This window comes from Balearica regulorum, chromosome 4 (genome assembly GCF_011004875.1).
Source record: "Balearica regulorum gibbericeps isolate bBalReg1 chromosome 4, bBalReg1.pri, whole genome shotgun sequence".
Lineage (NCBI taxonomy): Eukaryota > Metazoa > Chordata > Aves > Gruiformes > Gruidae > Balearica > Balearica regulorum.
The window spans coordinates 15,420,813-15,436,519 of NC_046187.1; the positions used below are offsets into that span (position 1 = coordinate 15,420,813).

At 40.0% G+C, this 15,707-nt stretch overlaps 1 protein-coding gene across 6 annotated transcripts in view; it reads right to left on the minus strand.

Moving 5' to 3' along the window:
* Positions 1-15,707, minus strand: part of SLC10A7 (solute carrier family 10 member 7) — a 150,857-nt gene that overhangs the window by 4,047 nt on the left and 131,103 nt on the right. For 2 of the 6 annotated variants that reach the window (XM_075751255.1, XM_075751254.1), the window contains one exon: positions 2,986-3,131. In XM_075751255.1, coding sequence (XP_075607370.1) covers positions 2,986-3,131 — 146 coding nt within the window. Of the gene's footprint in view, positions 1-2,985; positions 3,132-13,597; positions 13,744-15,707 lie in introns of those variants that run through there. The other 4 variants (XR_012835233.1, XR_012835232.1, XR_012835235.1 and 1 more) reach the window with 4 other exon arrangements.

Consider the following 15,707-nt stretch of genomic DNA (forward strand, 5'->3'; position numbering starts at 1 on the left):
CCCACTCAAATCACTTGTGGCACAGATATGAAAGCTTCTGACCCACTTAGGGAAAGACCGCAAAGAAAATTTCTGCCAACACCTTTGTGTTTTCCCTGGCCTCCTTCCATATGGCTCGAAGCCTGCTCAGAGTATAGGCACTGCTACAGCGGTGGCTGTCACGCATCTGCAATGTTTATACCTTCCCTTCTGAGAAAAAGGTAAGAATAAACCAAAGTCCAGCAGTCCAGAGGTGATTTTATGCCAGGGGACACCCGACATCTTTGTAGCTCTAGTCTGCTGAGGAGGAGAGAAACCACATGCCTTTATTTGATGGCAGAGTCCAGCTCTGTGTTCTCCACGGGGCCGGCCAACTACGGTAGCTGAACTGTGTATTCAGTGTGTGACACAAGTTCAACTCCAATGCTAGGTGATCACACCCTCAGTTTGGCAGAAAGCAGCCTCTCTAACTTAGGAGGCAAATGCAACAGGCTTAAAAGGCGCGTGGTGTGAGCTGCTCCTGTGTATATACCCATGCGGTCACTGCGAAGGATGCCTGTTGCCGGTGTGCTCTGCGACAGAAAAGCTCAATGCTTTCTGGCGCAGCACGAATCGACCTGAGCGAGAGGGAAATGTGTGAAATTTGCAGATTCCTGAAATCTGGAACCTCTGTTTTCCTTAGCCTTTTGGGGGTAAGTGCCCCGACAGACTGGCATTTGCCTGCTGAGTGAGATACTTCGCGTTTCCGGAGGATTGGCTAAACTAGCAATTTTCAGTCTGAGAGATGTCTGATGGGTCTTCTTATTGTAGATATTAACCTTTAATATTGTACATTTGAAGCTTGTAAGCACTGCTTGAAAAATGTTCCAGCACAAATGTAAACCCTTAAAAAAAAATCCAAACCTTTAAAAATAAATAGACTATATTCCCCTCAGAAACACCAGCTTTCAGAAACACCAGCATTTAACTATTGTTAAATCTAGCCGTTTGAGATTAGTCTTTTGGATATTATTCAGCAAGAGAGTTTGGAGAGAGACATCATTCCACATTTTGTTTGGGGAAACAATTTTTTAACTTTGTAGTTTGGCAGATTCTGCTGCCGTATTTACAAACTAGAAATACCTTAGTGTAGATGAACCTCTAAATATTTAAATTCAATTTCATACAACGAGATCACATGTACTATCATAATTAAGTAAGAATGTCACTGCAGTTGAGTACTGTGACTGGATAACCGTCTCCCCCTGCAAGAGAGATGCCAAAATGAAGCCAAGGTGTTTACAGAAAATAAACATCAAGGGTGATGATGACATGTTTATTTTCAAAGCGGGAGACCATTATCCAGTCACAACATTCACTTCTATTATACTTATTGCAACTGTTCCAGACCCAACCTCATTGATTTCTTTCAAAGAGTAATTAAAGTAACATTTGTGAATAATACAGAAGACCAACTGGAGAAACTGCTGCAAGAGAACAATCCCCCAAAGTGGTTCTATGGGAGCATTACAGCCTGATTAGCACAGGAGGTTTATTTGATGCTTAATGAATAAGAAACTAGTGCTGGTGAACTGTAAACCTCTCCAGTACTGGTTGACTTTTCTGGTGCCCTGTTTAAAGGCTGCGTTAACTTGCAGCAACTGACAGCAGTCCCCAAAGGCCATTACCACCCCGGAGGATCAGGGAGCTCTGGATGAGCTCCAGCCCCACTCCTGGTCTTGGCAGCAGAGCACAGTTAGATGCTGAAGAGAAGCCAGCATTGCAAGGATCGTTCTGTCACTGGTAGTGTCAACTTTAGGCTACCTTTCTGCAGGAACAGCATGGAATTTTCTTTACGCAACCTGTAATGTCTCCAGATAATTTCTGATTAAAAAAAAGTCATGACGTTCACACTGATGGAGAAATGACATGTGATTCTCAGATTTCCATTTTCAGATATTAAGATAAGTATATCTTAACAAGGTCTGATTTCTGGACTCAGTTCTGGAAAATTGAGAGTTTTCCTGCTTTTTATAATTCAGGTAACCAAAAGTGAAGCCACATAAAAATCACTGATTTGGGGAATTTTAGCATTCAAGTTAGCAAGGTGACTTCAGTGGAGTGAAGCTAGTAAAATGGCAGCCTGAGGGGTTTTGCTGAAAACTGAAAACATGAAAGTTATTAAAAAAAAAAAATCAAATTTCTCCACTGACAAGTGGAGGATGGAGGGTACTGGTGGCACTGGGCTTCCCACAGTACGTCTCTGCTTTCACCTGAAGCGGCTGTCAAAGACTGCTTCAGTTGCCACAGCTTCTTGATCCTTATTATCTCAGAACATTAAAGACAGCATCACAATCAGTTGCATGGACTAGCTTTCTGGTTACTACTGTTCTGAGAACCTGACTAAAACCATTGCAGTTATTTCATGTAGATCATAGAATGGCTGTCAGATGTCAATAGCTTCAATTTGTACTGAAATAAGCATGCTTTTGAATCGTGATGTTGATGCAAAAACCTCCAGGTTATAATCCTACAAGCTATCCCATAGTATAACTTTGGTATGAAATATGATGCACTGGACTCCCGTAGACTTCTTGCTGTTATAAAGAGTGACCCAGGCAGGAAAAAAAAAAAGTTTTCATCGTGCTTCAATTCACTTCAGGAAGTGCCCTCATATTACCTGATGTTTGCAGCTCCCATGCTAATGGGAAGATCTTTGTCACTTCTCCATAAGGGAGATCCAAAGCTGTGATTATTAGCTAAAGATGGAGCCGTTCTTATTGGGCATAATCTGAATTTGTTTGTATTTACTGTAGAGGTCTAACTTCAAGATTTGAACCTTTTCAGAGCCAAGTTCAGCATTTTTGATACTACTGTGACTATCACTGTCATAAAGAAAGTAAAGAAACAGAAAAACCTCCCACCATGGGATCTCCAAGAAGGAACCGAGGAGTTTAAAACACGTGTCTAGGGACTTTTTTCCTCGTAGCACACTTTCCATTATAAATCAAAACCAGCAATTCTTACCTTTTGCCTAGAAACCATCCAAGATTTTATTGTTGGTACCAACAGACTGCCAAGAAGAATCTGAGCAGGATGATAGATGAGTAAGGGGACGGAAATTAAGGACAGGTGCTCATAACCCGCAAATACTATCTTCAGCATTGGAATCCCTGCAGGCAGAAAAACAGGAGACACACTCTCACCTCAGACTTTGAGCTCCAGATAAAAGCAAAGCATTTTATGTTGCATTGACACTTCACCAAAAAAAGCCCAAAAGAAACAAAATGAAGACTCAGAAGTTTTGTATAAAAAAACCCAAACCCTACTCAAACAAACTAGCAAGAACATGAATAAAAAAAAAAAAACACAGCAGAGAAAGTTCTGTGGCAGAAAGGAAGGAGCAGGGGAATGCCATAAAAGATCTTTTCTAATTATGCCAATAGCTGTCAAACTCCTGCTGAAGACTTGGTATAAAAGCCGTTCTGCTATAGCATGACTGTTCGGCTGCTCGGCATAGTTCTGTACTGCTTATTTACTACTTCCTCTTGCTGCGCTCTGTTTCGTGCTTTCATGATTGTCCTCCACCCAACCTGCCCGACTCCTGCTTGTACCCTTTCTTCAGCCCGTTCACCACTGGAGGAGGGTTGCGTTTCCCTGGCATGCTCCCTGCCAGGTGGTGCGTACCCAAACGACAGCCTTCCCTGCTTTGACTGATTCACCCAGCCAAGGTATAGAGTCAAGTACTCTGCAGGGGAGTGCTCACCTGTTAGAGAACAAAACTCTCTGCTCTACCTGTATTTTTCAGAAGAGATACAGCATGAGAGAGGAAAGGTTTAGTGAACCGAGTGAGCAACATGAAGTGGCCATGCCTATGAAGAGTTAGGGAGCAGCTGGGGTACAGAAGTTGCTGGATGCTGGAAGGAGTGAGTGTTAAGAGCTAGAGAGGGGCCTTTTTTCCCCAAGAGCTTGAATTTGCACTCAGCAGTGCTAATTCTATTAGACATCTCCACGTATAATCTTCCCACTTGATGATGTAATATGTAAAATTCAATGTGATTTAGTTTTGCAGTAATGAAACCGATTGTTTACTTTGAACATGTTATTGTTCAAAATTATCTGTTTAGATCTCGGAACTTTGCTACTATGCTCTCTACAAAGCATAGGTGTGGGCAAAACTTGCAACCATCTCTGTCTTGCTTGACCAGACATACGCACAGCTGCCGAAAAGAGCAGCTGCGATTCCTCAGGAGCCCCCTGAGAATGTACCTTATTTTCTCCCTCACCTTAAATGTTATTCTAGGAATCTTCCACCAGCATCAACCTTGCAGCGAAGCAGACTATGCACACTTTTCACAGAGCTCATCTGTGCGTCTCCTTTCTTAGCAATGACCAAAAGCCTCGCTTTGTGCCACATGCCCTCTATTCCCCCATAAGCGGACGTTTCAGATCAGCCGAAGTTGCCACATTTACATAAACTTTTGTCTGTATCTTGGATAAATTCCCGTTCTCAACACCCTTTCAGGTTTCCCTCAATAAAAGTTGCCTCCTCCTTGTGTGAGAAAACAGCTTATTTGCTGAATATTTAGCGCTCCACCAGTGCCCCACTATTGCTGACACGTGTCCAGGCTTGCTGAAATCTTCATGATATTTCCACAGCACCATTTCTTGTAATCATTTTGATTAGCTTCATCACATTACACCACTAACAATCTCCTCCCCATGCTAGTAGCCTTTACTTGTATGGATATTTCCAGGGAAAGATTAAATCAAAGAAATACAGGCTTGTGTGCTTAATTTCAATATTATAATTACCTTCAAAACAACATCATGGACCTATCACACAATAGGTCTGCTTATTATTAACACTAATTTCTGTAGCTTGGGAATAGATAGTATTTGGATAGAAATTAAATGGGCATTTGCATTATATTAAGGAATGTAATTTACTTCAAATGTCCATCATACTGGTTTTGTAAACAGATAAAGGTTTTATTGCCCGTTTCCAAGTCTCAACTTGACCCTTGTGGGTCCTCTTCTGTTCTCTACCTGTAGAAGTATAAACTAGAGTCCCAAGCTATGAACATTTATGTTTGTAAGACAGTACCCGGTGTTTTGGTAGTACAATTTCATGTATAGATCCAAAAACACTTTAGTAAGCTGAACAGGACTCCTACAGAGAATCAGAGAACACTAAAATGACTAGCCTAAGATCACACAGAAAACTAACGGCAGAGACGTGAACAGAATGGATCCAAAGCGACTGAGACATGCTTTAAATTAATGCATATTTTCTGAACTGAAAGAAAAAAAAAAAGAGAGAAATTCCAGCCTAAAAGGTAAATTCTCTAGAGGAAAGCTATTTCAGTAAACCAGGAAAAGAAAATTAAAGTTGTCAAATATAAATACAAAATACTATAATTAGTGTGACAATATAATTAGATCACTGGGTGAAAAGAGGTTCTTAATTCACAGCTTGTTTAAATACGTGTCACAACAATAGGTTCCTGTAAGCCACTAATGTGCAATTAAAGTTCCTGTTATTTACCAGGAAAAACTAACCAGTGAAAAGAAGAAATAATAATAATTTTCTTGCAGGTAAGCATTTGTTTAGTGGAAAGAAATAGCCCTGTTGCCTTTTTACGCACTTTCTGATTTTTATAATTCCAACTTTGCCAGTATGCTACACTCTCAAAGTATTTCATGACAAAGATCCACAGACCACAGTCAGAAATGCTTGTGTCAGTAATATTACCACAAAGCTAAACAAAACAGCATGGGTTTTATTTATTTTTAAAAATGTTGTCTAAACTCTTTCACAGCAATACATAGTAACTGCAAGCATCTGTATAACTCCTAATGTTTTCCAAATACATAAAACTCATGCAAATTCCTTATTAGGAAAAACATACTTTAAAAGTTACTTTTCCCTCTCTTAAAAGAAATATGTAACTGTATTTTTTTTTACTATATATGTAGAACACTTGAAAAAACCCCAAACAAAATGAAAACCAAAACCCAGGCAAAGGAAGAAGAGTGACGTTACAATGCCTGGAAGTGATGCTATAATGCCTGGACTGATACTGTATGCTGTATCTTAGCCCGTAATGCATTTTCAAGACAAGATTATTGAACAAGCACTAAGAGAAGCTGTAACAGAAACACTGACTGAAACAGTAGTGACATGAACAGGTGCTGCTATAACAAAACTAATAAAGTGAGTGAGAGGAGTTTAAATCTTTCAGATAGATAGCAAGGAATGAAGGTGCTAAGCAAAATGGATAGGGTTATCTTTATTTTGGGCTGTCCACTCCTCTTTTCCTCATCTTTTATAGTATATTGCTTCCAGTGCTAATGGAATACGATAGCTACACTAAGTCTAAGATAAATAAAATTTTGCACAGCATCAAATCACATATATTAAGCCCCAGACCACTACCTTAGTCTTAAGTTCCTTCAAAGTACACAGCAGCTCCACCCCCCACCCCCCCAATATTATTAGGGTGTTTATTTGCCATCTGGAGCGTTAAGGCTGCATTTACATGTAGAAGAATAATGCCTGTAAGGATTTTTTGTTTCGTTTTCACAGAGCCATTAATCATGCTTATCTGCATTTCAGGGCGATTGGCCTCATTTCTATGGGTCTTCATCCTGATTGACACTGGAGGAGGAACGCTGGCATTATCAGTTTATATACACAATCTTTTCCTTAAGTTTTCAGACTGCTGTCATGGTCTGAAGGCTCATGCCACTAACACCCATTCATGTCCAGCAGCTTGGTTCAACTCCTCCGCCAAAGGCGCTCGCTCACTACGCATCACGAGAACAGCATGACAAAGTGCTCCTCTGTGGTTTGGTGCCAACTTGGGCAGCTTTGCTCAAAGTAGGGGTGTAACAAGCTGTTGAGTTGCCAAAACCTTTTAAACAGCCTCATTGCACGAATGTGTGTCCAACTCGTGGATCAGAGCTGACCAAACACTCTGACAGGCACAAGTCAGGGTTGCATCCCCTCCTCCTCCCGAGAAAGAGGAAATGTGGTACCCAGCTGGGTGAAAAAACAGCACCTCACCTGACCAGGACTACAGAGAGCTGTAGCAAGAGAGGAAGCACTGAGATCATCCCACAGATATCTCTTACAAATAAAATCATTGGTATTCCCAGCTTTTTACCCTGAATTTCCCTCTTCTTTGTTTGGCTATGTTTCTTCTACCAGTGCTCCCTCATGTTCCCATCTTCCTCCTTGCTCTTTGGCTCCGGTATTCAGAGGCTCTTTTTTTGTATTTCCTTCCTTCCTCCTTTTCCCTCCTCTTCTCCACTCCCATGCTTCTAGTCTGCTTGGTTTTGCTTCCCAGGACCTTTGATTCTGCTCACTTTGCAGCATTGTGAATTTTGGGGACTTCCACTAAAATCACTAAGCTCCAGTAAGCGCAGCGGGCACTAAAATCACCATCCCGCTGCAGCTGAGAGACGCGAGTTAGGCTGCGATACAGAGTACATTTCATTTTTCTCTCTGTTTGCGTCCTCACTCAGCCCATTTCACGTAAGAACTTTGCAAACCTGAGGAAGAGCTAGGAAGAGAAAAGCTGTTCATTCCGTGACCTTCAACAACGGCAAGAAGAGAAGGGGACTGCTTTTACAGTCTGGTACAGAAGAGCCCTGTTCGCTCTCCATTGATCCGGGGTATTCCAGTTTGGCTCCAAGGCGGTGGTTTATCGGCCCTGGTCAAAGGCCACCGTTTCTCTAGCAGCCTGCGTAACTGAAAGCTATTTATCCTTCCTCCAGCTTTGCACCCAGTATAACCTCCCACATCCTCCCCTTGCCCCTTTGCTACTTTCACATTTCGTAATCACCTTCTTAAAAGGCCCATGAAAATATTATGCTGCGCTTCACTACATTTAGTTAACTGTAAAATAATAATAATAAAAAGTCCTACAAGATTTGAAGGTATTTTTAAGAGAATTTAAATATAGGACTCTTTTCATCTAGCTATCACTGGAGTAATATAAATGAAGCAAATTAATTTTAATGCTCCAAGGTACTGATTCTGTGTCACTGTCACTGACAGGATCCAACTAGACTTTATGAGATGGCATTTGACTTTATGGAAGTGAGCACTATGCACGCATTTACAATTTTACAGGGACTTTAAGCTGTCATGCTGAAAAATGTTTATAAAACATTAATCAAAAAATGCCTCTTTAATACAATGCATTGTCTGAAAGATGTTAGAAGGCACATATTGTAAATGGATTCTTTTTCTGACTAAAGTAATTTCTACCAAAAGCCTTTCCCCACTGCTATACGAGTACACAGTGTGGAGAGATAAAGAGCACTTTCTCAGCACATTACTACCTGATCCAAACACTTGGGAAATCACTAATGTACAGCATGCCATATTTCCATGTCACACATGACACATTTGTCTAAAATTACCCAACAGAGTTTGACATTGCAGCATATTCCATAGCAGAGCTTTCAACTGACATCTGCCAAGTAAGAACTTCAAGTAGGAGCTTTCTTCTTCTAACAAGCAAGTAAGAGTTTTCTTTTATCCTATACCCATGATGGAAGTGATAAAACAATAAGTACTGGAAAGCTGGGGTTTTTTTTTCTATTTTAATATGTTTATTTTATGCTCGCTGAATGTATAAGCCCCCCTCAAAGCACTGTTTCATCATTTGCTGTTTTCTATCACATTGCAATGGGTTCAGAGAACTTAATAGAACATTTTTATTACCACCGAAACGTAGGCCATTATCTCTCACACCCAAAGCAGAATTATTGCTAGATGCTCTACTTACATACTTTACTGTAAGGGTTTTTCCCCTTCAATATCTTCATAACAAACAATTTATCCTAAAACTTTATTGCTTACATTACTGAAACATGTTCCAAATCACAAAACACTGCAGCATTTTTTTCTTAGGAAAAGAGGTTTGGTGCAAAAGAAAGAGGTCATGACTAGGGCTACAGAACCACCAGGCAGTCAGGAATGAGAACAACCCTCACAAAGAGGCAGTGGAAATACTCCAAAGAACAATCTTAGCCTCTGGATTTTCAGTTCTCCCTTCTACTCATCTATACATTGCAGAACTCTCAATTGCCATAATCTTCAAGTGCAATATACAAAATGAATGTAGTGTATGACGGTAGCTGTTCTGACACTCTCCATGCTACTCTCTTTCTGAAGGATCCTCTCAGGAGTTGATGCGAAGGGAACATTAGTAGGCCAAATAGTTATTTCTTTTTTTCAACTGAGAAAAGGCCTGTAAGGAGGGGCACATATTGCATTAAACACCTCCTAAGTTGCCAGAGCAGAGGGTTCCTCATCTTATCCCTGCAAAAGATAAGGGAGCCAAACGAGCACCTGAAATTTCACCGCCAAGATTCAGAATAGTATTGCATGTGGCCCAGTGACCGCGTGGTGGGGAAGGGTGGTGAGATCTGGGCAAAATCCAGTTTAAAGGATTAGAAAAAGGTTGTTCATGCAGATAGCTACCAGAATGGCAAGATGCTGATAAATCAAGATCCTGTTTGAAAACTTAAGGGTTTCTCTGTTTCTTCCGAGGCAAATCACATTGCTACAGTTATTTTTGAGGAGACAGAAGTTTACATACTATGGCTATCCTCAGTGAAGGCTAGCCAGGGATAGAAGATATTTCTCGCCCTTGTTCAGACTCTGTTATGACATACTGAGATCACGACAGGAGAAGATGCATTTAACAAATTAACTGGTTAAGGGTTCTTTTTCCTATATCCATGCCCTCTCCAGAACACGCACTGAACTCAAGTTAAATGCTCTTCCCTCAGGATCGGTTTCTTTCACGTATGGGAATAGCTGAATGGTATCTGACAACCCATAACAATACAAATATTCACTTGCTACTGAGTATTCCCATTTCAGCTGAAGAAAGCACCTCCCAATGTAATATGAATTCAGATTACATTGGAGGGAGAAGAGATTACCTGAAGCTGAGCCTAAAACAGGCAGCCAAGCTCTTCCCCAGGCAAAAAATTCCTCAGAGGAAAATTTGGTAGTCCTTTCCCAGCCCCACTCCAGCTGTAACTCTGAGATTTCTTTTGCTCTTAGCCCTAAGCAAGAGATCCCAGACCTTACAGTCATTTTGTACTCTGCAAAGGAATCAAGGCTGAGAGAAGTAATAGGACAACCTTTGCTACTCTCTTGTCCAGAAGGAAATAAGTGTTGAGCTAAGATTCCATCCACAGTGACCAGACAATGGTTTACAATGGTTTGTGGCACTTTTGGTTCAATCACACCTTGGTGACAAAGCCTAGCGTTACCATGGAAATCGGACTTCTGGCAGTAGGTATAAGGAGATCATCCATCAGCACAACCACAACTGCCTCCAGGTGATATGACGTTCTGTCTCTGACGGGGAAGGATCTGCAATGTTTGTAGCAGTTGAGACTACATTCCCCTTGCCTTTTTGCCCCAGTACATGCTGTATGAAGATTCGTGCTTAAAATATTTTCAGGGAAAAAAAGACAATTTTTTTTCAGCATGCTTTCATATTTCAAGTCAGTGATACGTGGAATGGAAAGCAAAAAACCCAGGCTCACAAAGTGGTAAAAACAAATATCTGAGGGGGAGGTTTTACAAGGGACTGGTGAGATGTTAAGGAAGTCAGGAAGAGCTGCAGGGGAAAACTGCATCCTAGTTCAGTTTGGAGGTCTGCATGGACCCTAATCCTCAAAAACATTTTCACCTTCATCCCTCTCCTTGGGAAAAGCAATGATTTACCAGAACATTCACCAAACCCTCGCATTATGTTAAAGGACTTACCTTTTTGGGAGGACTAGAATTATTGGGAAGGCTCTGTACTGCGTCAGAGCCGATGTGGTCGCATATTGGCCATACAGTTATGCTAGGATGCTAGAATTTCACTCAGACCCACAGTACGTTGTAAAAGACTGGACTGGTCTAAGTATTTAAGTAAAGAAGGAGAAGGAGGAAGAGAAATGAATGCAAAATAAGGTATTTCTTTTGTCATAACTCTAACAAGAATTAAAAAAAAAAAGAAAACCTAATATTCTTTGAATGCTTTTACTAATTCCTGTTCTTCAGGTAACCGGCTCACTATACTTATCACAGAAATCAGCAATTTGAGTGCAATGTAAGCACAGTTACTAGGAAACAGCACATCTTGATATTATCAAAGTTTTAAGTAAATAAAAATGTAAAAGCTGGGAGGAAGAGAAAGCAAGTACAGTTTGTCTGTTTCTGGGTTTTCAAGGGGTGCATTCAGATTGGAAGTGATGCTTAATGAACAACATAGGCAATCTTACCAGCTGCTAACAATGAAACATTTAACACCAACAACTGAAGACTAGTGCCTTAGACTCCAAAACACCTCCACCTGTCTGACAATATGGTAGTAGTAATTAGTTAACAGGGAATTCAAGAATGACTTGAACTACTGAAAGTTCTATTTTAAATGTGACTTATCCTGAATTTGGCACCACAATGTGGGCACAGCAATGCCATAAGCTGATTCTCACACTTCAGTGCTTTTTTTATTGCTTGGATATCAGTCCACTCTTCATACACATAACATACTCAAGGCACAGGGTAAATTCTTCCTTCTAATTCACTAGCAATATCTAAGCTATGAAGTTTAAATGAACAGAATTTAAACACTTCCTTCCCTTCTCTATAATTCTTGTAGCCAACACTTTTTGAAGGTTCAGTAGGTTAGACCTACTAAGGAAAGGAATTCTGGACAAAGAGATTGATAAATATCGTAAAAAAATGAAGCTGAGATTTGATTAATTTGATTATTTCCTTGAACATTACTGCCCTTTCCACACATAGCTGAGGCTGATTTCTTAGCATTAAAGTTTTGATTATGTGGATTTTATTTACACATATTATTAAAAAAGCCATTATAAACATGTTTTGTAGTTGTTCTTATTATATTTGTAAACACAAGCAGGAAAGGTTTATGCTCCAAACTGTTTCACACTATCATTTAATTACATTTTTTAAAGCTTTTCTTCTCCTGAAACCTTGATGCAAAGGAAAACATGATACACAAAATTCCTTATAAATGGTAAAACAAGAAAACACTTTTCATAAAGAAAAAATATTTGTTAGGATTACTAGCATAATTTTTCCTTTAATTATTTCTTAATCTGATTTCTGTGGCCAAGAAAAGAAGATATGAGGCCAGAAAAGCTTTAATGCTCCAGTCATTTGGGAAGGCATTTTGAGAAAACAGCTCACTACCTAGAAGTGCTAAGGGATACTATTTCCTATTCAAAAACTCTATGGACTAGGGTTACATCCTTGCAGTGGTCATAGCAGCTTTTAGAGGAGAATCCCTCTTCCAGATAACCAAGACTATCCTGTAATAGGAGACTTCTGAATTTTGCCGCTGCTGCTGTTGATTTTTCACATCTTTGCACCCACTGTTTTAGAAGTGTCTGGAGTCAACAGCTCAGACTGGCTGCCAGAAGGTGCACTGAGAGCAGCAAATGTAGATGCAACTCTCTCAGGGAGACTCAACATCATCTTCAATACTCACCAGCTTTAGTATGGGTGACACTTGTAGCCTCTGCCAGCTTGAGGTAAAAAAAAAAAAAAAAAAAAAAATCTTGAGTCATGTCCAAATGTGGATCTTCCCAAGGGTAACCTGTCAGCTGTCTGCTGAATATAATACAGTTTCTTAAAGTAGATAAATTAACTTTAACTGTTTGGGGGGAGGGGAGGGCTCTTGTGTCATTATCATTTTACAGATGGATATGTGTGTTTATTTTTTTTTATTATTATAAAGAGGTATGAGCTTGCTGTCATTAAAAACCTGCAATCTGGTTTTTAGTGTCTGATCCAATTACATGTACAGCTGGGAAGACACACAATCAAATAAATAATTGGAGAGGTGCAACTCTGAAATGACAATTGTTATTCATCGATCTCTTTCTGCAAGTTGAGATTGAGAGATGTAAACTTCAAGTGAATGAGATCTCCTGGGTGAGATTCTTCAGTTCAAACACAGTAAACAACTGTTGTCCTCTGATGCACATTTTAGTACTGCTGGAGGCAAACTTTCTAAATATTAATAAAAAACCTACTACTGGCAGAGTATACAGATGAAAGGAAGCCCTGGGAGCTGGTACAGAATTTCTTGCCACATTCTAAGTCTAATCAAAGAAACATACGTTTCAGGTCAGAAAGGAAAGGAGATTCCCTAATTTACTCTAGTATTTCCCCTTCTGGAATCACAGAGAGGTCAAAATTGAGTAAACTGCAATAGATTAGAGATGCTATATTGTGAATCTTGTGATTAAAAAACCAAAGCAGAATGAGGTATACTTTGTGTCCAAAAGCCACTATAACTTACTGGACTATGCCATTTTCTACTTTCAGATTGGCCTGCCAGCACATTTCCTTCCTGAAAGCATAGCCCCTAGGGATAGTCTAGTCTGAAGGAGGCAAACAGGGGGTGCTTGCCCAGCCCCATATATGAGTAGCAAGGGAAAATAGATGCTCTGGCATAGACTATCCCAGCGACCACAGCCTGCTCAAAACTGTCAGTTTGACTTTGTGAAGATAGCCCCTTCAAGTGAGCGGTAGGATTAGTATTATAGAAATGCTTACACATGCAAAATGGCATCTCACCTCGGGTGGATTTGTCTGTGCAAGCAGGAAATGTTCGTGCTATGCCCAATTACAGAAGTCTTCAGTCTATATTTGGTTTTGCTAATATTCTGATATGGCAGCTGTACTGGAAATAGCAGCATATCCCAGGCATTCTTTGGGGTCTACTGAAAAAGAAGAGATGCCAATTACATGGTAATAACCTGACTGATAATATTGTTTGATAAGAACCAAATGTTGGTTCTAGAAGACTGCCGAGCTAGTAAAGGTGATCCACCTGCCGTCAACCTGGGCTACAAAAAAAGATGCTAACTCAATAGAAGTGCAGTAGATCCAGGTGCTTCTGCTCTCCCCACCATCTTGTCATATAACACAAATCCCTTGGTTCTTATTTTCTAGATAAAGAGAAGGGGAATCACAGAGCAGAGGAAATAGCCCAGCCAGTCACTTGCTGCTCCTTCCAAGCAAAATGTTGGGCGAAGACTGTAGAGAGGAGAAAAAACTCTTCATTTTGGCCCAAAGAATCACAGTATCAAAGCTCACAAAAGGTTCTAGCAGCCACTAAGCCCCCTGGGATCTCAGAAGCAGGAATGGAAGAGAGTTTCTAACTCTCTGGCAGTAGCGAGGGGTAGATACCGGCCCAGACACGGCCTCCACAAGACAGTCTTTCAAGCATATTCCTCCCATCAGCCTCCCTTCTGCCCCAAGGGTCAGCACCCACCAGTTCCAGGCAATGGAGTAATCAGATCATTTTCACCTACATTGCTCTATCAGAGACTTGGAGAAGAAATGAGACTAAAAGTCTGTAACAGGTAAGAAAATAAGCAAATTCAAGCATTAATAACAAGTATGACATGATGCCAGCAGTAATGTCTCCCATTCAACACTCATAGGAAAATTTTGAAAGTCAAAGAGACAGTATCAGAAGTCTTCTAGATTATTTTCTAGATCTGATATAAAAAGTCAGAGGGATTATTCACACATTTATAGCTAGTCACAGTTAGTACCCTGATGAATAATTGCTTTAGAGGACAATTCTCTGCCAGGAGCAGAGAAAAAACGCCACATTTCAAAAATACCACAGAGCATGAATACTCACTTAGGGCAAAGCACCCGACTTTACCATCTTACTTTTAATTATAGAATTGTTAAGAGATGCCTCTTTTTTAAAAATCAAAATTATCCACCTTTCATATTAACACAAGTTAGAACATTTTTGGCATTTTCCTATCTAAAGGAGAAAGGTGATTATCACCACACAATAGGAAGAGTCCGCATTCGATTAGTACAGCATTTCACAGAGTTTGGGTATAGGAAAAAACAGATGAAGCAAAACCCCAGCTAATATTAAACAGCAGTGGTTTAGGCCATGCAAATATATTATTTATCTCTGAAAAATCTTGTAAGGAGATATCTGTAGAAAACATGAGCAAACTAAAGATAGCTGCGAGCAGTTTGGAGTTCTATGCGAGCACGATGCACTCTGTCACGTTGTGCAGCTGGGGAAATCGGGGGAAGGCAGGGGCTGATTAATCCATAGCCTAGGTGATCCGCTCACGGACAATTGAGTTGTCTGTGAATCCACTTGTGCATTACAGCAGGCTTTCAAAAATTGTTCAGGTACAGACTATCGGTTCCATACTCGTGCAGTAAGAAGCTGAGTATTTAAAAAATAAATCTGAATGAAATTAAAACAATACAAAAGAAAGTTAGCACTTTGGCTTCTGTTTGCAAGATGAACTCTGTTCTTTCCCAAAAGTATTTTGTAGCCTAGAAACTTTGATTGCATTACTTTAACAATTCCATGGTGAAAGAACTGCTACATTGATAAATCCAAATGAGGAAAAATGCACTGTGTATCACAAACAATACCATGATTTTATTATGAGGTGGGGTTATTTTTGTGGTTTTGGTTTGGTTTTTTTACCAGTCTGCTGTTCATCATACCTGCAGTACTAACATTTGCACTTGTGGTAGCCAAAATAGGTAGCAGTACTGTATTTTTTGCTGATAAAATAGTTTTACATAGCAAATACAAAAAAATTAAAGTGAAAATATTTTTTGTCAATCTTACATTTTACTTTTGGAGTTGTAACTTCTAGCTAGCAATTCACTCTGCAAAAAATAAAAT